Source organism: Sturnira hondurensis, unplaced genomic scaffold (genome assembly GCF_014824575.4).
Source record: "Sturnira hondurensis isolate 20B ecotype Veracruz unplaced genomic scaffold, ASM1482457v3 Scaffold0006496, whole genome shotgun sequence".
Lineage (NCBI taxonomy): Eukaryota > Metazoa > Chordata > Mammalia > Chiroptera > Phyllostomidae > Sturnira > Sturnira hondurensis.
In genome coordinates, this window is record NW_028079127.1 from 23,138,212 (window position 1) to 23,165,859 (window position 27,648).

Consider the following 27,648-nt stretch of genomic DNA (forward strand, 5'->3'; position numbering starts at 1 on the left):
TAAAAATAATACCCTTTCAGAACTAAAATGACATTCCTACCTTTCCATTTGTAACTAAAACTGGAAAACATAATAATAATTCTAAGGTGGGGAGAAGCCTTAAGAAGGCAAAGAAGTGTTTAGAAATATTTAAATTAATAATAAAAGTTCATTTGAAAATAAGAAAGCATGAGCAACTCAGTGTTACCCTTCAGTATTGCTTAAAACCCTACCCTGTCTTCCAATTTTGGGGTCAGTGGATGTCCCCAAACCCTTTAAGATCTCTAGTCCACTGGGGGCTAACCTTCTCCTGGCCCTGTGGGTCCTCCTGACCTTGGTGTTGCCTCCGTAGAGCACCACATCAAATTCAGCCCCTGCTTCAGTTTTTCAGAACTGATCCCACAACAAACAAACAAAAACCCATTCAAGCATAGGGTTTAACAGCTTTTACTCAAGATTCACAGGGATTTCCCAAGTTCTGCCCACAGCTCTCTTCACTCCCCCTCCAATCTCTGCTCTCCACTGGTGGCCTTCTGTGTCCCTTCAGGGGGTCTCACTCTTCTTTCCCCCAGCTCCACAGGGCAGAGCAAAACCCACTCACCAGTGAGAGTTGGTTTGGAGTAAGTAGGGGCTGACCTTGGAGTGAGTAGGGGACTTATCATAGTATTTTCCCAAACACAAAATTTCAGACTTGAAGATGGGGTCTTTAATATCTCCCCTCAGTGGCACAGCTTTTTAGGGAAGGTTAATACTTAATCCCCTGGATCTAGGAACAAAGTTCAAGCAGCCTTATAAATTCTTTAAAGTGCTTTTATCTTAAAATGCAAGTTGATCATGCATTTTACTCTATAATGCATTTCTCTAAAACAAGAGAGTAAAACGGGTGCTCCAAAAGCTGCACTGTGTTCACACGGGGGCTTCACCCCTCTCCACCCTTGCACACCAAGAAGTGTTAGGTAGGAGCCAGAAATGAGTGGCCAGAGGAGAATTAAAGGTAGGGCCCTCACCATTACAATCTAACAATGTACTTAGTACAGGAGGCTAGAAGCAAAAGGAAGACATGTCTCACCAATTAACTCAGCAGTCTGGAGCTCGCCAGGACTGCTAGATTGCCAGGTGTCCTGAGCATTACAAGCAAAATAGCACGGGAGGAAGGGAGAGCTTTTGGGACTGTGCTGAGAAAAGAGGCTTCTATAAACTTCTGTAATAATCTCAGTAAAATTGCCAGGTGTCCTGAACATCAGAACAGGAATCATACAGGGAGAGTGGAGGTGGTATAGTCCTTGAGATTCCATGCTGGGAAAGGGAGCTTCTGTAGCAACCTCACTAAGATAAAGAGCCTTTACTGAATAAAAAAGAAAGGCTTTGTAGCTGTACATTATTTCCAAGGTGAAGAAAGAAGGGGGATCTAGAAGCTAGCTAAGGTATAAAATCCCTGAACCCCAATAGTCGGCATGCTTAGATTAGCTAAGTACCCTTTTGTAGCCTCAGCTCAAACTCACTAACTTACTAACAACTCTATTTCCTCTGTACACAGGGCATTTATACTATCCAGGTGCCTGCTTGCAGCTTTGCGCTTGTATGTGTTTCATAAATAAACTCGATATCTCATTTCCACTATATGGAGTTGTCTCTCACTTGAATTGTTCCCTTGCAGGTGAGACAAGAACTGAGGCAAGGGAAGGAGCCTCTTGACTCAGGTCTCTCTCTCCTCATCTGTAACTGAGGCTGCTGGAATTCATGGTGGTGGGAGGTGGGGGCGGGGAGGTCTCTAATGACTGCACTAGGAAATTGAAGACTAACACTATTATTTCAGGAAGGCTGAGGAACTGTGAATTTACGTAAGGTGAGGCTGTAGACCCTCAACTTTGGTCTGGGCTGGCAGCATCAACACCAGTTTCTTGTGGGGAAATTGATTATTTAATTAATAAATATGGTTTCCCAGACAAAACCTTAACACAGAAGAGAAAAGGAATTTAAAAGATCTTGGTTTTGAGAAAATTGGACATCCGTGTTTTAAATTTTAAAGTAAATCTTAACATTGAGTTCAACATGAATCTGAGAAAATGCTTTCACTTCTTCAACTACATCTAGATCAATCTCAAATGTTGAACAATTTATTGTGGTTTTATTTTATTTTATTTTTTTGGCCGGATACAATGAACTTTATTGATGGTGCATGATGACATAGGGCTCTCTAAGCCCCTCCCCTCTTCAGGGGGTCTAAGATGGAAACTGGAGGTCAGGAGATTCTCAGTGTTGGGGGATCAATTTGGGCAAGGACTCTCTAGCAACTGAGGGCCTCTTTTCTTGTTGCTGGGGCTGGTGGTTCAGGGGGCTCTTGCTCCTTGGAGGCCATGTGGACCATAAGGTCCACCACTCTGTTACTATAGCCAAATTCATTGTCATACCAGGAAATAAGCTTGACAAAGTGGTCACTGAGGATAATACCAGCTGTAGTGCTGAAGGTGAAGGAGTGGCTGTTAGAGTCACAGGACACCACCTGGTCCTCAGTATAGCCCAGGATGCCACTGAAGAGGCCCTCTGAAGCCTGCTTCACTGTCTTCTTGATGTCACCATATTTGGCAGCTTTCTCTAGGCAGCAGGTCAGCTCCACAACCGACACAGGGGCGGGGGGGGTGAGTGGTGAGGACACGGAACACCATGCCAGTGAGCTTCCCATCAGCTCAGGAATGACCTTGCCAGTCTTGGCAGCTCCAGTAGAAGCAGGGATGATGCTCTGGGCAGTCCCTCAGCCATCATGCCACAGCTTGCCAGAGGGACCCTCCATGGTCTTCTGGGTGGCAGTGATAGTGTAGACTGATGACTGCCAAAGTCATCATGGATGACCCTGGCCAGGGAGACCAAGTAGCTGGTGGTTCAGGAGGCATTGCTGACAATCTTTATGGAGCTATCATACCTGTCATGGTTCACACCCACCACAAACATGGGGGCATCCTCAGAAGGGGCAGAGATAATGACCCTCATGGCTCCACCCTTCAAGAGAGCCCCAGCCTTCTCCATGGTGATGAAGACACCAATGGATTCCCCAACATATTCAGTACCAGCATTAGGTCACTTGATGTTGGCAGGATCTCGCTCCTGTAAGATGGAGATTGACTTTCCATTGATGACAAGCTTCTCGTTCTTAGCCTTGACTGTGTCTTTGAAAATGCCATGAGTAGAATCACACTGGAACATGTAGACCATGTACTTGAGGTCAAGGAAAGGATCATTGATGGTGACATCTATTTAGCCAGAGTAAAAAGCAGCCCTGGTGACGAGAGGCACCAAATTAGGCCACATCTGTTTACTCTGATCTTCACTATTGTGTTTCAGGGTTGAGGCTGGCACTGAGCAGGAAGATATGGCTGTCTGTTGAACAGGAGGAGCAGAGAGCTGATAGTGGTTTTAAATTCATGTTGAATCATGAAATTTCTGCCCCCAATCCATCATTCCATTCTTGAGACTTCTGGCCAAGATGGAGGCATAGGTAGATACACTTTGCCTCCTCATACAACCAAAAGAAGGACAATAACAAATTTTAAAACAAAAAGAAAAAACAATTAGAACTGCCAGAAGATTGAACTGTATGTAATTCCAACAACCAAGGAATTTAAAAAAAAAAACCATACATCTATACCGGTAGTTGGGGGTGGGGAGACAGGCAGCTGGGGCCAAGAGGACACACAGCAAGGTGGTGGTTGGAGGTGGACCAGGCAGCAGCTGGTGGTTCCACATTTACAAGCGGACAGACCAGGAGGAACAATTAGGGAGCGAGACAGATCCACAACCCAGGTTTCCAGCACTGGAAACTAAAGCCTCAAAACCTCTAACTGTAAAGACCTGTGGTAGTTACCACAGCAGAAGAAACTCCCAACCTCACAGGACAGTTTGTTGGAGGGAAGCTCAGGGTCCTAGAAGGTGCACAAGCCCACCCACCTGGGAATCAGCACCAGAAGGACCCAATTTGCTTGTGGGTAGTGGAGGAAGTAACTGAAAGCTGAGAGCTGAGCAGCACTGTTCCCTCTCTGACACCTCCTCCACAGACAGTGCCACAACATAACAACCTGGGTTGAGCCACTGTGGTGAATACCTAAGGCCCCACCCCTTCAAATGTAACAGGTGCACCAAGATAAAGAAATATGGCCCAAAGGAAAAAACAGATCAAAACTCTAGAAAAAGAACTAAGTGATGAAGAGATAAGCAACCTATCAGATGCAGAGTTCAAAACACTGGTAATCAGGATGCTCACAGAACTGATTCAGTATGGTCGCAAAATAGAGGAAAAAGTGAAGGCTATCCAAAGTGAAATAACAAAAAATATACAGGGAACCAACAGTGAAGGGAAGGAAACTGGGACCTGAATGAATGATTTCGAGCAGAAGGAAGAAAGAAACATTCAACCAAAACAGAATGAAGAAACAAGAATTCAAAAAAATGAGAGGCTTAGGAACCTTCAGGATAACTTCAAACATTCCAACATCCAAATCATGAGGGTGCCAGAAGGAGAAGAGGAAGAGCAAGAAATTGAAACCTTATTTGAAAACATAATGAATGAGAATTTCCCCAATCTGGCAAAGGAAATACACTTCTAGGAGGTCCAGGAAGCTCAGAGAGTCCCAAAGAAGTTGGACCCAAGGAAGCACATACCAAGGCACATCATAATTTCATTACCCAAGATTAAAAATGAGGAATCTTAACAGCAGCAAAAGAAAAGAAGAGTTAACTACAAAGGAGTACTCATAATACTGTCAGCTTATTTCTCAAAAGCAACTTTGCAGGCAAGAAGGGGCTGAAAGAAGTATTCCAAGTCATGAAAGGCAAGGACCTACATCCAAGATTACTCTATTCAGCAAAGCTATCATTTAGAATAGAAGGGCAGATAAAGTGCTTCCCAGATAAGGTCAAGTTAAAGGAGTTCATCATCACCAAGCCCTTATTATATGAAATGCTAAAGAGACTTATTTAAGAAAAAGCAGATGATCAAAATTATTAACAGTAAAATTACAACAAATTTGCAACTATCAAAAACTGAACCCTAAAAAAAAGAAACAAAAACAAACTAAGCAAACAACCAGAACAGGAACAGAATCACAGAAATGGAGATCACAGAGGGTATTATCAGTGAGGAGGGGGAGAATGGGAGAAAAGGCACAGGGTATAAGAAGCATAATGGTAGGTATAAGATAGACAGGGGAAGGTTGACAATAGTATAGGAAATGGAGAAGCCAAGGAACTTATATGTATGACCCATGGACATGAACTAATGGAGGGGGAACAAGGGTGTGAGGAGGGATGCAGGGTGGAGGGGAATAAAGGGGAAAAATGGGACAACTATAATAGCATAATCAATATACTTTTATATATTGACTTTGTCTTTTGATTATACTTATAAAAGTATAAAAATATACTTTAAAAATATTTCCATCCTTGGAATTTATTTGCATAGTTTCCTGTAGCAAAACCATGATAAAAGCAGAATTGGATAATTCCCCTTCTTTAGCAAGAATCTCAAGGCAATGGCTTTAACTCGGCTGGTGGAAACAGAAGGCTGGCTCTCCCAAAATCTCCAAGGATGTTATTAAGATGAAGTCAGTTTGTACTTTTACCCATTTTCTGTTTGTTTTAATGTCTGATAAAAGAATTATTATATTCAGATTTTACCCTGAATTTATTTGGAATTACTGGATCTGTGTCAAACTTTAAAAGTAGAGCCTAGTAGCCACTGGTAGACAACACCATAAACCATACTTCAGGGACAAGCCTGCACTAAACTGCCTGTCTCCCCCACTGCACTGTCTGCCTGCACTGAGTTCCTGCCATCTGAGCCAGACCTTATAAAGGAGTTCTTGGAACTGTATTTCAACCAATACGACTGAGGCCTTACCTGTCCAATTGGAGCTGTGTGGCTCTATCCCCATCAGCATCCTCATCAACCACTCTGAGCAGTTCCATTCTGACCAAGCAGGACAATGCTTTTTGGGCCAGTCAAACTGAGGATTTAAAGTCTTCATTTCCATAAGTATGACCAGCCAGCACTGATCTGGCTCAGAGAGAGAACTTCCCCTTTCTAACAAAGAAAAAAGACTGTGTTTCCTGGTCTGGAGCTGAAAAACTGAGAAAGTCTCACTGAATCAGAGCATAATGGAGCAGAGCAAAGCAGACCAGACCAGATTGGTACAGAGCAGGTTGGTGTGGAGCTGAGCAGGACAGAGCAGAGTTGCCCCACCCAAGGGCCATCTTGCTCAGGTCCACCTCACAGCTGTGCTTTTCACAGCTCTACTGCTTCATAATTGAGCTGTAACACTACTGAGCTGCTCCCCAGCCATGCGGTATCACAACTGCACCATTCGCACTGAATAAAGTTTTGTTTTACATAATACCCCAACTTGGGGATTTCTGTTGGCATTGAACTGGCACCAACAACCATTAGTTTACACAATAAAGTGAGTTCAGCATCTTCATAAGTGTTTATTGAGTGCCCCTGTGTTTTAGGCATTATGCTATACGAAAGACAGAAATGGCCTCTGTTCTTCATCAGAAGGAAGCTTTTACCTCCCTTTGAAAACCCAGGTACACTAGATTGCATCCTGGTCTCCAAATATGCTGCAGGTTTGCTTACCCTGAGCCTTTCTCCATGACTTCCGTCTTTTGGACTGTCCCAAATGGCTTTTTTACATCATGAACAATAACCTAATGAAAAAATGCTAGACATCATTAATCATTAAGGAAATGCAAGTAATACAACAGGGAGTTGAATGGCCTCAAAAAATGTGTCCACACCCTAATACCAGGAAGCTGTGAATGGGATCTTATTTAACAAAGTGTCATTGCAGATGTTATTAAATTAGGGACCCTGAGATGAGATCATCCTGGATTACCCAGATGTGCCCTAAGACAATAAAAAGAATCCTTTCAAGTTACAGAAGAGGAGAAGATATAGTAAATCAGAGGAGAAGGGGATGTGAAGATAGAAGTAGAGATCTGAGTTATGTAGCCACAAGACAAAGAACACCGAGAGCCACCATAAGCTGGAAGAAGCAAGACAAGATTCTTCTCAAGAGTTTTAAGAATTGGAGGGAGCCCTACTCGCTCCTTGATTTTGGACTCTGGTACCCAGAATAATAATTTTAAAGCCCCTAAAATTATGGTAATTTTTTATGGCAGCCACAGAAAACTAATATTCCACTCCTTGATATATATTTGGAGAATTGAAATTCTGTATATATAAACACATATACAAGAATTTTCATAACAACAATCATTATTCCTAATAGTCCCAAGTACACACCCAAATGTCCATCAATGGATGAGTGCATAAACAAAATGTGGTACATCCACACAATGGAATATTATTCACCCATAATAAGAATGATTGATATTAAAAAAAGATTGATATTGATATGTGCTGAATAAGCTGAATAAGCCTACAGAATGTGCTAAATAAAAAAAGCCAGTCACAAAAGACCATATGTCCCATAATTCCATTTACATGAAATGTCCAGAATAGGCACACCTATACCAACAGGTACAGAAAATAGACTGTAGTTGCCTAGGGTCGGGGGAGGGGATGAGGAGAGTGAGGGAGCTAGATAGGTGGTATATTGTTTATTCATTAGAAACAATGGATATTTATTAATGGTAATTGTTTTAGATCTATCCTACCATAATCTAGATAGCAAACTTAATAACCAGGAAAATGAAGTTCCAGAATGTATTATTAACCCGGGTCTTTGATGCCAGGTTCTAAGAAATGTGTCCCTGTAGGTTGATGGGTGAAGTTCCCAGTCACAGTCTCAAATCCTAACCCTATTCTTGAGAGGAGCCACTTGGCCCCTAACAGGTTCCTGTCCTAATCTATCCGCTCTCTCCCCACTTCAATGTGTGAGCACTCATGGACACTGCATCCTTAGTTTAATGGGGACTTCGAGATAAAACGTGACCTCACTCTCTGAGAAGCTGTACCACTTGTCAGTTTCTCAGTGATTCCCCTCCCTCTGAGCAATCTAACACAACAGTTGGAATTCTACCTTAATACGATCCACTTTAAGACATGACTTTTAAAAATGCACTTAAAAGTGGAGACTCTTGTGGTGGCTGGAACAGGGCCAGAGGGTGGCATCACATACAAAGCCAGAGTCACAGAGGGCACATACGAGGAAAGCCCACCTTTGCCCACTCTGACACATGCTCGGAGATCAGTTTGGCTCAGTTCTAAGGCCCAGTTGGACTAACTGATGTCATACTCCATGTGACCTTAGGGAATTGTGCTGAGGTCACTGAGGTTTGTAGAGCTGATGTACACATTCAAGTCCCTTTTGGCATGGGAGTTAGGAATGCTGTAGTCACCCATAACCCACTCCAATCTGAACAGCCAGGTCAATGGCAAGGGACCCAGCAAGAACTAGTCCTTGGTGTGGCTCAGCGATGGACAGCACTCACTATAGGCTTCATCTGTCCCTTCTGAAGCCTGTTCAGTAGAGCTGACCCCTGTCATCCCAGATTTGGCAAGAATCTCTTTAGGCAGTGACTGATTTAGACATGAGCATCTGACCTGGGCAAGTGAAACAGAACCCTCGCTGGGGCCTCTTAGGAAAGGGCCGTGGCTTTCCCTGGTTGTGGAGGCATGGATCGGGAATGCAGGCTTGGAGGAAGGCAGCCTGAGAGTCAGTCTGTCTCCACTCAGTAGCCTGTGTTTTTGAGCCAACTATTTAACCTTTTGGACTCTCGGTTTCTGCATCTATATAGAGTAATATTACAATGTCCACAGAATTAGTATAAGGACTAAATTGAATGATGTGAGACATTAAGCCCAGTGGCCGGCCTCTAAGAGTCACTCAGCAATGGCACCTATTTGTATAGAGCTGGGAGGAGCCTTTGGCATGGGGGAAGTGACTTTGCATGGGGGAAGGACACTGACGCAACTTTAAAATTTCTCATCCATGAACTAACTTTCTGGCTTAATTTATACCCACACTTCTGCTGCTCTTTAGATAAATGAGTAATATAAATGCAGAAAATTCACGTGCATGATTAATTATTCCACTTACAAAGCACCTACCAGAATCTGCTGGTGTAGTTTTTCTACTTGATAGCCTCCAAAATGCAGTATGCCAGGCTTTGCTTGTATGACCTTATTACTCAGAAGTTTTGCATAAACTTCTACAAAAATAATGTAGAGAAGTATATAATGAGATGAGACATAAAAGAAAATATTAAATAAAAGAAAATCCTGTTAACATAGGCTCTTTTTAATTTAGGATATTTTAAGCATATGGAAGTTTCAGACAGGATATAGCTGTCAACAAGACTAATGATCCATTACAAACAAACTGAAGTGCCTCTTCTATTTTTACACATTACTTGGGAGATACTATCATCACAATACAAATTCACGTATTGTTGTTACGTATTAAAATAATTGCCCTTCATATTTTGTATGATTCTTTGTACTGAAACACAAGCTCACGAAGCACAAACATGTCTTTGCTCGGCATAATGCTGTGCTTACTTCTTACGTAATGAATGCCCAGTTCAAAGAATCTAAACACTCAGTGTTTCATTGTATTACTGTATATTTAACTGTTACTATTTTATTTCCTCTGAATAGAATTATTGTATGATATAATCTTTTTAAAATTGATATGATATAAAATCTATTATTTGATATAGAGTAATCTTAAAGTTCTGAATAATTATCTCTCTGGCCAGTAAAGTTGCAAACCATTATTGTAATATGAACATCTTTTTTTTCCAGATTTGAAAATGAGATTAAAATAGCTGAGCTCAAAAAAGTGCCCAGGTCTACAAAACATTTCCCAGCTCTTCATACAGGCACAAACTGAGATGTGGGGAGAAGGCACTGGAAACCCACCACACAATCCACGCCTCCAGTGCCTCATGCCAGGCATGTGTTTGTAATTCTCACTCGGATTCTCCAAGGCAGGTATTATCTCATTTTGGATCACCTTTCACCTTTGGCTTTATCTCAGTCCTAGGGGCCACAGGCACCCTTATCCATCCCTTAGCCCACTATGATTCTCATATACATTTGGGCCAAACTGAAGGGTTGGAGTGGGGTTAGGGTGGTATTTCAGGAGAACCAATAATCTCTGCAGGTCATCTGGTAATTTTTAAAGTATTTAAATTAACATTATTTGATAACTTTTTTAATGCTGAAAATTTTGTTTTTGTTTTAGGGGCACAAAAATATATGTAAGCGAGCATTTTTCTCTTAATGCCCAGAAATAGTCAAGTATACTTACTTGCATTCAACAAGTTCTACAGTGACAACAGAGCCCCACCAAATACTACATTTCTAGCTTTTGCAATGGGCTTTGAAAGATGAGGGGGAAACAAACTAGTGTGATGGTACAGAGTTGGACATGGGGCTGCAACAGCTGAACACTAACTCTCCACTTACTATATTTTGTCATTTATGATGTGCTCCTGTGTATAATGTGCACCCACAGTTTTGGCCCAAACTTTCAGGGAAAAAATCTTTTGTTTTAATGTTTTTAATTTATTTATATTTAGAAACAAAAGTGATTATCATATTCCAGGATATTATTTTGCATATGGATATCATTATTGCTTTCTACAGCTACACTTTTAACACATAAGCATAAATAAAATAATTGAAAACATTTATATAGATATGAAATTAGTTCTACCCATGTATAATGTGCATCCTTATTTTCCCCTCAAAAATTTGGCCAAAAATTGTATATTATACATGGCAAAATACAGTAGTTGTGCCATTTTGGGGAACTCATTTGACTTCTCCAAGTCTCAACTTCCCCAACAGTAAAATGGAAATAGAATGCTGATGTCACGCGGACTAAGTAAAAGTAATGTAGGTGAAATGATTAGGGTTTAACATAATAGCTATAGAATTTACCAGGCTTTCCAATCTAAGGGCATGGAAAAAGGCAAGAGGGTATAAAATGCCTAAGGTGTTGAAGGAACAGGAATAACAGGGGGGGCTGGAGCTGGGGATGAGGCCCTTGACATGGGGATGATGCTGGGTAGGCAGGTTCAGATAAACAGCAAAGAGGGCCAAATGCCAACTGAAGGAGCTTCAACTTTATTCTGTACTCAGGGGAACCTCTCAAAGTATTCCAGAAGGATAGGGGCAGAAGCTAGCCAGGATCCTACAAAGAAAACTGACTGGGGGGTGAAGAGTCGTCTGGAGGAGTGTGGCCAGGGTGCAAAGCACTGCAGCAGCCCTGGTCACCTGATGTGGATGAGGAACAAGTTGGTGGGGACAGACAGGAAAGGTATTTGAGGAAGTGGAAGCAGAAGAACTTGATGACTAATTCACACCTCAAAAATCTATCAGTTAAGTGGATGGACCTATATAGAACCATTGTTCTTCTGTTGTTGGCTTAAAACCACAGAACTTCATTCTCTCAAAGTTCTGGACGCCAATAGAACCATTGTTCTTAATAAAACCTGTTATGAGCCCATAAAACAATATAGACAAATCAACACCCAAAATTCCACTATGTTTTATGGATGTGGAGCCTCTGGGAAGCTGTGAGTTAAAAAGTAAATCTGTTTCTAGCCACTTACTTGATTCTAAGAGGTGGTTAGGCACTTCTCTTCTTTTCTTGGGCTCCTCCACTAGGCTCTTCAAAAGGAGGGGTGATACATTATTAAACAGTTCCTCTGAATTCTTTGGTTCTCTGCTGGGGGTTTTCACTGTTGCCATTTTATCATGAAAAATGGAGTTTTCTTTTTAGAGTCAAAGGTCACAGTTCCTGGGAGGAAAATAGTAGCAGTATAATCATCCATGAGAAACCATTCACATTTATTTTTTCTCAATCACTGACAAAGGTACTTCTTGTCACTGGGTGGTTTACTGTGGTTCAGGCCCTCCCTGCCTCTCATTTTTCTGGTGGCCTCTCTAATCCCACACACGGTTGTCCCATTAATCTCCTTGCATCACACATCACAACCCAGTATTGTGCCAGTGCTGAAAACCTTTTTATGGTCCAACTTTTCTTTTGTGTCCTGACATGCTTCTTGGGCTATTAGCAGAGGTACGTAAAGGAACAAATAAAGGCTCTTGGAGTCAAATGAGTTTAGAGAATGTTGAAGTAAACCGTTAACTTTGTTTCTTCTTTCCTCCTCCTCCTCCTCCTCCTTCTTTTTTGTATCCTCACCCAAGGACAATTTTTTTTCCATTGGTCTTAGAGAGAGAGGAAGGGAGAGAGGAAAGGAGAGAGAGAAACATCAATGCAAGAGAGAAGCATCCATTGGCTGCCCTCTCTTCACACCTTGACCAGGGATTGAACCCATAGCCTAGGTGTGTGCCTTGACTGGTAATTGAACCTGCAACTTTTTGTTGAGTACAACACTCCAACTGAGCAACACTGGTCAGGACTAAACAGTCCTCCTCCTTGTCAGATTTCTGCAATCAGTGTCTCAGAGGTAACTGTGAAATGCTTTAACATCTGGAGACACGTTACAGGACTCTGGTATTTAGGAGCCACCTTCCTTGGTCCCTCTCTGGGGCAATGAGGAGGGGGAGACACCTTAGAGCTCCTCCATCTCCACTTGGTCTTTCCTAGAAGCTATGTCTGAGGATCTGAGGTCCTGGTTCATGTCACACCCTTTGTCAGACTGGCCTTTCCTTAACACAGTTATTTTAAGTTCCTCCTTCTTCATAAAATTCACACTGATCCCAACCAACACTTTAACATTCTTTAGCAATTACTGCCTCTACTACTCATTTGACATTAATAATTCATTGCCTCATAATGGCACTTTACAAACCCCACATATCTTTGTATTCCACCCCCTCCCCCCAGCTAAGTGTCTTAACTTGGGGCACTTATACAAACTGGGGACTGCTCTGTGGAGTCCCTGAAACTGAATGTAAAATCATGTGTGGATCTTTATGCGCATCTTTTTTAGAGGGTTCTTAGCTTTAGATTCCCCAAATCTCTGGCATTGGGCAAAACGAGGTTGACTACACTGAAGAAGGTGCTTAATAATCACTTTCTGAAAGAAAACTCTCCTTTCCCCTCACTTCCCATCCCAAGCGTCCCCGAAGACTCCTCGCACCTCAGCGCAGCCTCCATCTCACCTGCTTCATTCTCTTCCATCCACTAACATTTCTCCCAAGCTTATTCTCCAGCCCCTTCTCCACCGCGTCCCTCAAATTTCCTTCCCCTCTTCAGGCGGGTACACGAGCAAAACCATTTTCCAGTTCACTCACCCCCAGGGTGAATCTATCTCCCTTTTCACTCCCCCACATCCTGAGTCCCCTCACCCCAACCTCTATCCGGCACGCCTTCTCGTCCTGGCCAAATGCTTGCTCCCTCAGCTCCACTTTAGTCCATACCCTGCTAGGGGTAGGGGTCGACCCCAGACACAAGCACCGCCCGCACCCTCATTGACCTTTTAGGCCGGAACTCTCCTGAGACCCCAGCTCAGGCGTGCCTGCTGCTGGACACCGCCTGGAGTTCGGGCTGCCCCCGCAGCTCCGCTGCGGCCAAGGGGGCCACCCCCGCCCTGGGTCCCACAGCGGCTTACTGGAGAGACAGTCCCAAGGCTGGATTCCGCCTGAGCGTCGCCTTGACAACGCAGACTCGCTCTAGGAGGGCGGGGGTGTGGGCAGTGGGACGCGACCAAATTCCTCAAGAGTATGGGGGGAGACATTCTGTCGCAGAGCGAGATGAGGAGGCCGTGGGTATCTCCTTGGGACCTTAAGTGGTTTCTGGTGACTCAGAAGAACAGAGAGAGCAACTTATAGAGTGCAAAGCCAATGGATTCCCAAGAGGAAATGAGAAAGTCGGGAGAGACTATAGACTGGACACCTGGAAGAGCAGTTTGCAGGAGAGGGGCGGCCCTTCCTCCGAAAGGGGCGGGGCCTCTCCTGTGCAGTGGGTGCAGCTTTCCCCAACAACCTTCATTTACCGACGCCCTACTTTAATATCGTTTGAATTTTGACAAATTTCAAGTATATACAACGGTAGGCACAATAGTACGATGAACCTTAAACCATCGCCTGCAACAATGACCAAATTATGGCCAATCTTACTTTTGTACCTTTCCTCTACTCCCTGTATTATTTTGCAGAAAATCCCAGACATCATTTCACCTGTAAATGTATCAGAATATAACTCCATAAGATAAGGACTCGTCTAAAAAACATAACCATAATACTAATACCTAAAAGTTACAATAAAATGTTAATATGTTCGAAAATTCTGTGTACAGGTGTCTCACAAATGTCATAAAACATTTTTTTAGAGTTTGCCAGTTCGATTCAGAATTCAAATAAAATCTACACGTTGCAATAGATTGATAAGTGTTTTAGGTTTCCTTTAATCAATAATACTCTCCCTCCCTATTATTCTGTTGTTGTTGCAGTTTGTTCACTAATGAAATTGCTTCTGTCCTTGATACTGGTACTTAGGGCTTACAGCCATGATGCTAGGTCTGCTCCCCTAACTTTCTGCCTTGTCTACTCCACTGTCTCAGCCAAGGACATTGTTCCTAACACAGACAGCTCAGGCCCCTCTCTTTCCCCTCTCTTTCTCTGCCCTTGTCTTGCTTCCTTCATCTGTGACTTGACACTTGTTTGGTGTTATTTAAGGCTTCACACTGATAACAGATTATAAGATTCAATGAGGATACCTGCCTTTCTCACACCCACATCACTTGTGCTCTTTGTGGTTTTGCTTTTTTCCCCTCCACTGAGAATGTTTATTCCTTCCATCTTATTCTCCAGTTCTTCCTTCTTGGCTGCTACCATCACTGATTAAAAATCTCCCTATCTTTTAAGGCTAGCGTTAGAGATGGTATATTTCCTACCCTTCCCATAATCTTGCAGGTCTGGAGGGCTGTTTCACTCCTCTGGGCTTTCATACACTTTGCTCCACCATCTTTTGGCACTTATATTTTTATATGCTGTACTTATCATTATTTGTGTATGTGTCTTAAACTGTAGGATTCTTGGGAGAGAAGACAAATGCTTTATCTGTGGATCTTCCACAGCCCTTGACAGTTCTTTGTTCATAGTGATTATCCAGTAACTGTTGGCCAAGTGGGTAAAAAAGTTCTTTAAAATTTTATTTGTTTATTTATTTATTTTTAGAGAGAGGAGAAGAGGGGAGAAAGAAAGGGAGAGACATATCAATGTAAGGTTACCTCTCATGCACCTCCAAATGGGGACCTGGCCCATAACCCGTGCCCTGACTGGGAATGGAAGGGGTGACCCTTTGCGTTGCAGTCCAGCTCTCAATCCACTGAGCCACACCAGGCAGGGCTAAAAAAGTTTTTTTAGTTCTTTCTGTTTTGTTGCCCCAACAAAATTGTAGATTTCAGGATAGGTAGTATGTTTCCTGTAGTCCCAAAATTTTCTACCTTACTCAAATCATCAAATGCTTGTTTCTATACATTTTAAATGGGTATCGAATAACACCTTTTAATTTGTTCTTCATTTTTTCTTAGAAAAGAAAAATTGCCAAATTTATTATTTTATAAATAGATATGATATAATATGTAGGACCTTGTACAATTAACCAAATTGCACATTGTGGCATAGTGGACACTGCTGGTTGCCTACTTTCACTTTCTTACCAATAGAACCTCAGCTTTACTTGGTTTCTTCACACACCCCCAGTTCCAGCAGCAGATCCTGATTAGTGTAGACCGATCATTGAATTCCTGATCCTTTTTCCCACAGTTGATTTAGAGTTGAGTATATAACTCAATTCTGGGCACAGAAATATTAGGGAAGGACTTCTGGGGGGACCTCTGGAAAAGACTTCCCTTTTCCTATGAAAGAGCCATACAAAGATATGGCTGTTCTTAGGAGAGCCATCTCTTTCCCGACGCTGTAGTGCCTAGAAATGATTCCTCAGAATTGCAGCAGCCATCAGAGGCCATGAGGGACCTTTGCATTAAGGTGGAGCTGATGAGGACTGCAGGATACAGGAAGAAGACTTGGGACCTGGATGACACTATTTCACCTTTGGTTGTTTGGTATTTGTATGCCATATCTTTCTTGCGTCTGAAAACATTCTGACATAAAATGATTTCTAAACACTCAGTATTCACAGTGTGATTTGTAGCACAGGAGCTTGTTAGAAATGCAAAATTTTGGGTCACCCCAGACCTATTGAATCAGATTCTGCATTTTAATAAAGTTTTCCCAGGGGATTCATAGACACATGAAAGTTTGGGAATTACTGAACTGATGCCCTACCATTACAACTGTTATTTAATCAGTTTGTTTAAATATTTAACATTTTGCTTAGTATTTGCAATGAGCAGAATACAAAGGTATCCCTGCAAAGTAATGCAATGAGATGAGTGTGATAGCAGGCACGGAAGCTGTAAGTTTTACACATTGGTAGCATTGGGGGAGCAATTAATTTCCTTGCTTAAAACCCTTCGGCGGCTTCACATTATTCAGAAAATAAAATTCTAAATTCTTAACAAAAGTTTCAAGGTTCTGCAGGTCCTGACCACTGGTCCCTCATTCTACCTTCTCCTCACCCCACTCCACTGTGCTCCGCCCGCACTCCCATTGCCTGGTGTGGTGGGTGAAAACTGGATGATATTTCTTTTACACTCCTCCCAAGTACTGGTGGGTCCCTATGCCTCCCCTTGAACCTAGGTGAGTCAGTGACTGCTTTAACTTCCCAGTCCATCCTGTCTGAATTTCTGACCCCCAAATTAGTGAGAAATAATAAAAATGGTTGCTGTTTCAAGCCTGTAAGTTTGAGGATAAATATAGCTGCAGCTATAAATAACCAGAAATATGGCTAATTGCTACTCACCCTAAGAATCCTTCCTTCAAAGGGGCTTTTCCTGGCTTCCCTTTTGTTAAAATTTGTGAGAGACCTTCATCGGACAGAAATCAGGAAGAGCCAGGGCAAGTGGGAGGAGCTGTCACTCTCCGTTTCACCAAGAGAGCCCTACGGGAAGAACTCTGTGTTTCCAACATAGCTGCGCGGTTGTAACAGCACCCCCCCCCCTCCTTAATTTCCTCTCCCTTCTGTAAAGTACTTCCCTATCTTTGGGCAGAATATCCACCTGATTTACCCTGGCTGCACTTACAGGATTGCAATCCTTTCCTTTCCCTAAATAAATCCTTTTTGGCAACAGAATATCTAGTTCACTTTTATTTTACAGTTGACACTTTCTAAATGAGGTCCCACACCATTATTAGCTCTGGGGGTCTCTCCCTTTAATGCCTTTTAATGCTGTGCATATGTAATTCTCCGCTGACAGGTTTGCTTGTTCAATGTCTGTCTTTTTAGACGATAAGTTCAATGAAGGCTGATTGTTCATCACTGTATACTTAGCACTTTGCACACTGCTTGGCACATGGTAGTACCTCCAAAATATTTGTAGAATTAAGTTATTAATGAGTTATGTCAAGTGAGTTCTAAGTAGTATATATATGTATATATATACATTTGAAATATGGACAATATATTAGTGTGGTTCAAATTTTAAGAAGTAAAAAATCTTCCTTTTACGCTTGTCCTTAAGCTACAAGGTTCCTTTTCCCAGAGATAACTCATGTTGCTATGTTCTTATTTATTTTTCCAGGGATATATTATACATGTAGAAGCAATTATATGTATTCTTGCTTGCATGTGTGAAAAGCTCATTCTCTGTTAAAAAGCCCAAATAGCTTACTCTTATGACTCCTCTTTTTCACTTAAAAATATGTCTGGGTGATCATTCCATATCACCACATCATCATTCCATACATGAAGTACCTCATCATTCTTTTATTGTTTAAATATATTTTATTGATTATGCTATTACAGTTGTCCCACTTCCCCCTCTTTATTCCCCTTCAACCTGCACACCCTCTCCCATCCACATTCCCTCCTTTAGTTCATGTCCATGTGTCATAAGTTCTTTAGCTTCTACATTTCCCATACAATTCTTGCCCTCCCCTGTCTATTTTCTACTTACCAGCTCCATGCTACTTATTCTCTGTACCTTTTCCCCCATCTCTCCTCCTCCCACTCCCCTGTTGCTAACCCTCCATGTGATCTCCATTTCTGTGGTTCTGTTCCTGGTCTAGTTGTTTGCTTAGTTTGTTTTTGTTTTTGTTTTTGTTTTAGGTGTGGCTGTTCATAATTGTGAGTTTGCTGTCATTTTACTGTTCATATTTTTAGCTTCTTTTTCTTAGATAAATCCCTTTAACATTTCATATAGTAAGGGCTTGATGATGATGAACTCCTTTAACTTGACCTTATCTGAGAAGCACTTTATCTGTCCTTCCATTCTAAATGAAAGCTTCGCTGGGTAGAAGAATCTTGGATATAGGTCCTTTCATTTCATGACTTGGAATACTTCTTTCCAGCCCCTTCTTGCCTGTCATGTCTCTTCTGAGAAATCAGCTGACAGTCTGATGAGCACTCCTTTGTAAGTGACTGTCCCCTTGTCTCTTGCTGCTTGTAGGATTCTCTCCTTCATTTTAATCTTGGGTAATGTAATTATGATGGGCCTTGGTGTGTTCCTCCTTGGGTCCAACTTCTTTGGGACTCTCAGAGTTTCCTGGACTTCCTGGAAGTCTATTTCTTTTGCCAGATTGGGGGAGTTCCCCTTTATTATTTGTTCAAATAAGTGTTCCGCTTGTTGCTCTTCCTCTTCCCCTTCTGGTACCCTTATAATTCAGATGTTGGAAGATGTCCTGGAGGTTCCTAAGCCTCTCCTCATTTTTTTTGAATTCTTGTTTCTTCATTCTTTTCTGTTTGGTTGTTTCTTTCTTCTGGTCCACTCCATTGATTTGAGTCCCAGTTTTCTTTCCATAACTATTGTTTCCCTGTGCATTTTCTTTCATTTCACTCAGCATAGGCTTCATTTGTTCATCTAATTTGCGACCAAATTCAACCAATTCTGTGAGCATCCTGATTGCCAGTGCTTTGAATTGTGCATCTGATAGGTTGGCTACCTCTTTGTTGCTTAATTGTATTATTTCTGGAGCTTTGATCTGTTCTTCCGTTTGGGCCATTTTTTTTGTTTTGTCATGCCTGTTATGTAGTGAGGGGCGGAGCCTTAGGTGTTCACCAGGGCAGGGCAACCCACATCGCTTTATGTGGGGGAGGGGTCAGAGAGGGAACAATGGTGCTTGCTCCTCTCTCTCTTGGATTTCAGTCCTTTCCACTGCTTCCCCCAAGGAAACTGGGCCGTTCTGGTGCTAATTTCTGTGTGGGTGGACTTGTGTATGTTCTAGGACCCTGTGGGTCCCTCCAACAATCTCTCCTGTGAGGCTGGGAGTCTCTCCTGCTGCCTCAACACCCACAGGTGTTTTCAATCAGTGTTTTGAGACTTTATTTCTCTGAGCTGGGACCCTGGGTTGCATGGTCTGTCTTGCTCCCCAGTTTTGTCTGGTTTATCTGAGCACGAATGTGTGACTCTCCAGTCAGCCAGCCACCTTGTGCTCCTTGCTGGGTCTTCCCGCTGCCACCCCACGCCTAGGGTCTGGCAGCTGCTGCCTGCATGCTCACGGTCTGCCCACTGCTGTCTTACCCACCTGGGGTTGGTCAGCTACTGCTTTGCATGCCCGGGGTCCACAGGCCACTGCTTTTTTTTGCCGTGACCCCCCTCCTCCTGGCCACCCGACTCCACCCTTCCTACTGGTCTAGATGAATGTGTCTATTCTAAGTCCTTCGTTGTCGGCCTTCCATACAGTTCAATTTTCTGTCAGTTCTGGTTGTTTTTTTTTCTTTCTAAATTTTTGTTGTCCTTATTTTGGTTGTATGAGGGGGCACAGTGTGTCTACTTATGCCTCCATCTTGGCCGGAAGTCCTTACCATTCTTTTTTTTTCTTACCATTCTTTTTTATGACTATAAATATTCCATGACTTATATAATCAGCAGCCTATTTTAGATATATGTGTTGTTCCTGATCTTTTGCTATTATAACTATATTGTATTGATTGAAACAAATGAATACATTATTTCTACAAACTTGTACCTAACACCCATTCATATACATGTGAGGATATCTGTACGAAAGAGTATATCTGTAAAGCGTAAGTGCTAGGTCAAAGGGTCTGTGTATTCGTAACACTGATAACTGCTGTCAAATCTCCCTTTATGGGCTTTGTGGTAGTTATTCACTCCTACTTTCAATGCATGAGAGCACTTGTTTTCTTATAGCTTCACTAACAGAATATTATAGAATTTTTATATTTTTACCAGTTTGGTGGGTAAAAAGTAGTATTTCAATATACTTTCATATATTATTTCTGTAATGATAAGTAAAGGTGGGAATGTTTTCATATGTTTAGGAGACATTTGTGTTTCCTTTTCTGTAAATCCACATCCCCTACCCATTTTTCCATTAGGTTCTCATCTTTTTCTTATTGAGTTATTGGAACTCATTATATATATTAGGGATATGAGTCTTCTGTTTGTGATAAGTGTCATAAAAGTTTCTCCCGGCTTGTCATTTGTTCTTAACAGTTTTTGCCTTGCAGAATTTTTAACAAATTTTATGTTGTATTCATTATGTATTGTTCCATAACAAGTTGCCTCAAGACTTAGTGGCTGAAAACAACTACAATCATTTAGTATCTCTCACAGTTTCTGTGGGATGGGAATTCAGACAGGGCACAGCAGAGGTGACTTGTTTCTGTTTCAGAATGTCTGGGGCTTTGGATGGAGGACTCAAAAGCTGGGAGGAGGAATAGTCTGAAGGCGTCATCTGGTGGTTAATGCTAAAGTTGCCAGTGGGGAGCCTAGATAAGGCTCTTGACCAAGATACCTTGACCCACACATACCTCAAAATTCCTGACAACATGGTTGCTAGGTTCTAGGAGTCTGGCTTAAGTTGTATTTCTTTTAGGAACCTAGGTTTAAAAGTTGTACAGCATCACTTCCCCCTCGTTCCATCAGTTGAGGTCATTGCAAAGCCCCACCAGGAACATAGACTCTACCTTCTGATGAAGGAGAGTCAACTTTTGAAGAGAGTTCCATGTTCTCTGTGCCTCTGGCATATGTGGTAGATGTGATTCTACAGAACTGCTGTAGACATTTAGCATACAGCAAGATTAGTCTGAGGTGATCCCACTCAGAGGCGAGCAGAGCCCAGAGCAGCATGGCACACAGAGCCTGAGCCACGCTCCAGTCCACCCTGAAGCATGCTCTACCTCTGGACTCTCAGTAATGTGAGCAAATACTTATCCTTATTGCTATCTCAGGCAGTTTGAGTTGGTTTGTCTGTTTTGGGAAGCCAAATGCATCTTAATTTATATATCCAAATGATTTAATTGCACTGAATTATTTTTACCCCCACAACAATACTAAAATATGGGTATTACTTTCCATTACACAGATTAAGAAATTGAGGCTTAGAGGGTCAAAGAAACTTGCCCAAGGTCTCATGGCTAATAGATGAGTAGGTCTGAATTTGAGTCCATTTTTGTCTGTTGCGAATATTCTGTGTGCCAAGTCAAATTGACTTATCAGGAAGAAATGTGGGAGCTTTGGGAAGACTGGGGTGTACCTAAATTTTCTTTGCTCCATTCAGTGAAGATAAGGCCTTGGGAGCAATAGCAACATTGTCTTTCATATTTAGTTTTATTTGCTCTCTTTTGTTTGATCTGTTTTAACCAAAACATTTCATATAAATATTCAAAAGGATGCTGACAACTGGAGGAGGGAAGTAAGAAAAATAAAGGAGAAATTGCTTTCCTGAGAAAGCCAGTCCACATTTCCAGAGTGTGAACAGTGAACCTGAACCATAAAAACCTCATTAAAAAGTCAGTGTTATATCTTGGTACTTCAGCACTGAGTAGGCAATCATGCTTGCCCAATTACTTATGGCTCATTAATAATGCACTAGCTTGGCTTCTGGTAAAGCTCACATTCAGAAGAGGACAGGCCTTTGCTTGGTTTATTGAGTAGCTGAAGGGGCAGAGCCAGTTCATTTCATTGGTAGAGTCATTTAAAGTGAGACTTAAACCAGGATACCCAAGGATTGGCAATTCCTTACCCCTTCCCCAATGCTTTCCCCACCTCCTACCCCCAAACCAACCCCCTCAGCTCAAATATTACTTTCCCTGAAAACCTTCCTTAAGTGTATATCAGGGCTCTTGTTACTTGTAACAGAAACAAATTCAAAAGTAAAAAAGAGAAGTAATAAATTATCTATCATCTGTCTATCATCTATGGAAAGTGGTTTCAGTAACAGCTGCATCTAGGTGACAGATGATGAGGTGAAGACTTTGTCTCTCTTTTTTTCTTAGTTCTCTCCATTCAGTGTTGGCTTCATTCTCAACCAGAATTTCTTCATGCTGTGGAAAGCCCATCATGTTGTGCCATTCCTATTGGCCCAACTTGACTTGTGCTCCTTCCTGAGCCAGTCACTGTTGTTAGTTGGTGGGGGTCACTCTTCCAGATCTGGGTCACATGCTCATTCCTGGGCTGCTGTTGGTGAAAGTCCTACCCAAGGTATGTGGTATGAGAGTGGGGGAAGGAAAAGGGGTCTTATATCACAAGAAAAAGGAATAAAGTCTGACCTGACACAACCAACAGACATCTGTCCATTAGGTTGCACCTTATAAAACTATCAATATTCAAATGTATTTAACCTACAAAAATGGTGACTGATATGACCCAACCTGACAATAACCCATCAGGTGTGGTCTGATCCCTTAGAATATGCTCCCATAGAATTAATTTATCAGTTTGCAATATCATCCACTATACATTTTGCAGTTGCTACTCCATCCATCTTATAGGTTTGTTAAATGCGTGGTCATGAAAGCCTCTGAAGTTTTGACTATCAGCTTCAGTCATCTTTCTAGGCATTCTGAGAGGGGGCACAGTCATAGCAGTTTTAGCTTTGTCCATGTGGCTGAGGTTACCAAAGGCAATTTCCCCAGGCTGCTATCATTCTGGCACAGGGCACCTGGGTCAGACTAGGTACTCCATAAATATTCATTGAATGAATGTGCTTAATTAGTTTTCCAACAGGGTTTATTGCTGTTGGAAATAGGCAGGAAAAAAAAACATGATTTCTTGTTGGAAAAATAATTAAAAATAAAATCTCCTGCCAGTCAGATGAATCCTCTCCACAAAATGAAGAATGAACCAGTTTTATAACAGAATAAGCATTGAACTAGCCTGTGATGCACATCACCAGCAATCCACAAGACAAAGACAAACAAAAACCTTTCCTTTTTACATAGCCTGACAACTACAATCCATCATATGCACATGCTAATCGTCTTTATCTAAGGAAGAAACAAATAACTTGTCATAGCTTTTCTGCAAGAGGGAATTACAACCTGGAGCCAAGGGCCTGGACTGAACTCCCATAGTGACAGGGAGATAGAACACTGTCTTCCTTGATGTTCACATTTCAAAGATATGACAAGGCCTTCAAGAAAGACATTCCTGAGATGCATAACTGGCTAGAGGCTTAATTAGCTTTTTAAAAGATTTATAATTCATACTCCAAGAGAAAGAGGAAAGATTTCTAATGGTCAGTTTTCCCAAGAAAATGCTAAAGAAAAGGGAGAGGAGGAAAGTTCTCTTTTCCTTTTAGCACCAGGGGAAATTTTGAATTTAATTTTTAAAGGGATTTGTATTGTAAAGGATAAAAAAATCTTTTCCCCTCTAGCCTCCTAGGTTCAATGGTGGGGGTGGGTGTTGCAGAGTGGTTGTAACAAAGGGACAGGGGAAGACATAGGGGGAGACGGCCTACAGCCCCCAGCTGCTCCAGCCCCAGACACGTGAGTCTCCCTGCCTAGTCCCAGATATTTGAGTGACCACATCTTGGGGTGTCTCTGGTCCCAGACACTACTTATGTGATCATGTGAGAGACCCCAAATGAGAACTACCTGGCTGAGCCCAGAACTGTAAAATGATAATAAGTAATCACTGGGTTTTTATTGCTAGATTTGGGGGTAATGGGTTTAAGAGTGATGGAAACAATTTAGGGCTGTGAATCAAAGACAAGAGTCTCAGTATCACCTATCCTACCTCTTAGCTGTGTAATCTTAAATAATAGCCTCATCAGATCTGTTTCTTTCTCTTTTAAATGGATTAATGATGTTCCCAAGAGAGTTTATTTTCCTTTTGCCTCATCCCTTCCGAATCCATTTTCAACCTTCTCCACCCAGGAGATTAAACTCTAGGGACAGATTCTCCCTGCCCCTTCACTCCCTATCTGTCTCCTTTGTCTCTGGCTTTGGGTTGGATCAACTGATGAAAGACAGTGCCAGGAGATCAATAGAAAGGAGAAGAGAGAGGTCAAGGCACTTATACCCCGACTGTTGCCATTACCAGGCCACAGTTTTAACTGTGGCTGCATTACTCTACAGTTAAGTTCATATGGGTGGCTTCTTTTCCAAGGGAAGCTCTTGCCATCTTCTGGGAAACTGCTTTCTCTCTTTGTTCTTTATGAAAGAAAACATTATTCTGACACTTGTTAAAATGGTAAGACTTCATTTCATAATTTAATAAAGACTTTCTTCAAGACAGTTGCAATAGGGGAGAAAGATTGAACTCAACTTGGAATACAAAACAAAAGATGACTGGGGATTTATAGACAAGAATCAGGTAAGGGAGTCAATGGAAGGAAGATGACTGACAGGAGACATCAAGGATAGTGGGATTCTTGCTAAACTGACAGGATTTAGACATCAGAGGTGAGGGATAGTGAGCTTGATTAGACATGAAGGGTAGTCAGATATCAAAAGTTGGGGGAGGGTAGATTCTCACAAAACTGATGGCAGGATTCTTGCTGATGTGCTAGGCAGGCCAAAGACAGGACCGAGAAAAAGACTCAGAGGAGCCTGAGTAAAGTTTGGTCAAGAGAGCATCTTTGTCACTCTTCACACCCATTGATGCTAATCCCTGGCTCCATATTCTCCCTTGTTGGCTTTATTAACCTTGTCACACCTCTGTACACAGTCCTGTTATTAAACTCATTTCAATTAAGCCATATGAGCAATGGTTGCTACCTCTTCTGTCAGCCCCTGACTGCTGGTCCTACCTAACTCACAGATTTGTTTTGAGAATCAAATGAGATCATGTGTGCAAAAGAGCTACAGAAGCCCTAGGGTTAAGGAAGTCATCTTTGTGGTTGAGAGGAATACTGGTACAGTGCAAAAGGCATGGGCTTTGGACCACATCCTAGGTTCAAACCTTGGCCCCACCCACTTTTAGGTGTGTGGTTGGTGGCAAGTGCTTATCTTTCCCAAGTCTCAAGTTTTCATCCTATTAATCAAGGGAAGACATTCTCTCTTTTGTAGTCTTGGAAGATCTGACATGACAATACACCCTACAAGTCTCCCTCACACATGACAGGTATTAAATATGTTGTTAGCTCCCCACCTCTTCCCCTCACGTCTGTTGTGAAACTGTTCTCTCAGATGTGTTTTACAAAGCCACTGTTGCATCCGAGGCTTCCAAAAGGAATTCTCACAGAGCACTTCAGACACTTTTTCGTGCTCTTAGAGGCAGTCTCCCATTTAAGAAAGAATGAATGGCTTGCCACAGGCCAGAAGTTGACTAAATTGCCCAGAACAAATGTTTTGCTTCTTCAGTTAAGATCACGAGCTTTTGGTATAGAACACAAATTGCATTTTTTTGTTGTTTTCTTTTTATTTCTTTCTGTCAACCCCCCACCCCAATACATATAGCGGCTACAGAAAATATTCAAGCAACAGAGAAGTCTATATAGTAAAAATTGTAAATCATTACCACATGCACTTTATGGTGCACATTTAGGGTGTTAGAGTTTAAGTGGGGCCCAGCACGTAACATTTTTTTTTCAGTCTAAATCTCAAACCAATTGAGAAATAAGATAAAGACAGACAAGGCCTAGCTCAGTGGATTGAGTGCGGGCCTGTGAACCAGAGTATCATGGTTCGATTCCCAGTCAGGGCACACGCCTGGGTTGCAGGCCAGTTCCCAGCAGGGGACACACGAGAGGCAACCATACATTGATATTTATTTCTGTCCCTCTCTCCTTCCCTTCCTCTCTAAAGATAAATTAAAAAAAAGACAGACAAGGCAATGATCACTTTTATTAGTGATAATGTTGGTCTTGGAGAATGTGGTTTATACTTGTGGGAGAGTAGCTTTTCTAGTAGCAAACCCTACAATTAGATAGACTACCACCTGCCACTGGTGTTACTGGATCGACACAGTCAGAGTCTTGGCCACCAAAGAGAGTCTGGCTCATGCAACTCAGTTATGCATATGGAAGTGCTGTCAAGGGAAGGGAAGAGTTGGGGGCACAATCTCATGTCAGTCCTTATCCCGAATGCATCAGTCATGTAAAGCTGGTCATGTGTGTGTGTGTGTGTGTGTGTGTGTGTGTGTGTAGGGAGGAGGGGCATTAATGAGATTGGTAGAGACAGGCGGGGAGGATTATTCTCACGGTTGTTCTCCACAAAGAAGAAAACTTTAAGGGTAAGACTAAGTGTCCCCCATTCACATGACATCATGCCCTGTTTTCTGTTCCTGTGATGGTGCTTCCACAAACATCCTTGCACGATTTTCAGTGGGCTCTTGGGTGAATATTTCTGTAGTGAAAGTTCCTAAAAGTGAGTTTGTGGTTATGTAAACTTTAGCTTCACATCTACTGAGTATTGACTGTGGACCAGGAAACTTAAATTATTTTTTCACCTTTTTTATCTGCTGTGGTTTACCAACCTTACCTTATAAATCACCTCTTCATGTAGGAAGGCTGCTGAGGGCCACAGCATCTACTTTAACAGCGGTTCAGCATTCTGACTGGAGGTCAGTCACAGAGAATCAGATCAGTCACTGAAGTGCAATTCCAGGCTCTCCCGTCTGACCTTCTGAGTTTCATGTACCTGAACACCCATTGATCCTTCTCCAGTCTCTGCTCTCCTCTGTCAAACTGGTATAATATCACCTACAGGTTTGGGGGGGGGGATTCATTAAGCTGATGTATTTAAAGTGCCCCAGGAAAGGTCAAGATAGAGAGACCAGAGGAAAGGGAGTGGGTACCAGTGCAGAGGAGGTAAAATTGTGTGTACAAGAGCCATTTGAGGGTATCTTGTACTGAGCAGCACAAGGCCAGCCTCCAGAACGTCTATGCACTGGAGACTTGGGTTGAGCAGGCTACTGGGAATATCTGCCCGATGTTTAAATAGCCTCCAGTGAGACCAGGAAGTATGAAGTCTCTCATCTTCAGCACAGCCCCAAATACCCAGGTGGACCAGATGGTCCTCCTTGGTTCCCCTGATCATCAGAGGCTTTCTTGGGTGATGGTATTCATATAGTGAAACTTTCCACAGTGAGCCAGTATAACTTTAATAGTGAAGAAAAATCAAGTGGAAACCTGCCACACTGACTAGATGTAACAGGCATTGACCGAGCACCCGCTATTGCACAGGAACTAGCAAAACCTTCCTTCATCCCGAGGGTGGCTATTATTGTGTCGTTAGGGATGAGGTTCAAAAAGGTGGCACAGGTTGCCCATCTACACACAGCAAGGTTATGGCAGAGTTGAGTGCCCTTTTACGTAATTGGGGGTGCTGGAGCGTCAAGGGCTAAGCCCTCTCCGGGTCTCCTCCGCCTGCCCCGCCCCGCCCCGCCCTTCCCCGCCCCGCCGCCCCTCTCACTCTGCCAAGCCTGCAGGAGCCAGCGCTCCAGGTCCCCACACCCTTCCTCCACCTCCGTTGTCAGCCC

At 42.4% G+C, this 27,648-nt stretch overlaps 1 protein-coding gene across 2 annotated transcripts in view; it reads right to left on the bottom strand.

Annotated features, from left to right (window-relative positions):
* Positions 1–13,607, bottom strand: part of CFAP221 (cilia and flagella associated protein 221) — a 114,734-nt gene extending 101,127 nt beyond the window's left edge. Inside the window, exons 1-3 of one of the 2 annotated variants that reach the window (XM_037049885.1) lie at positions 13,525–13,607; positions 11,557–11,744; positions 9,044–9,144 (exon numbers count right to left, since the gene is read on the bottom strand). In XM_037049885.1, the coding sequence (XP_036905780.1) occupies positions 9,044–9,144; positions 11,557–11,695 (240 nt within the window). In that variant the 5' untranslated portion in view covers positions 11,696–11,744; positions 13,525–13,607. Of the gene's footprint in view, positions 1–9,043; positions 9,145–11,556; positions 11,745–13,389; positions 13,478–13,524 lie in introns of those variants that run through there. The other variant, XM_037049886.1, reaches the window with a different exon arrangement.
* Between the last annotated feature and the right edge of the window lie 14,041 nt (positions 13,608–27,648).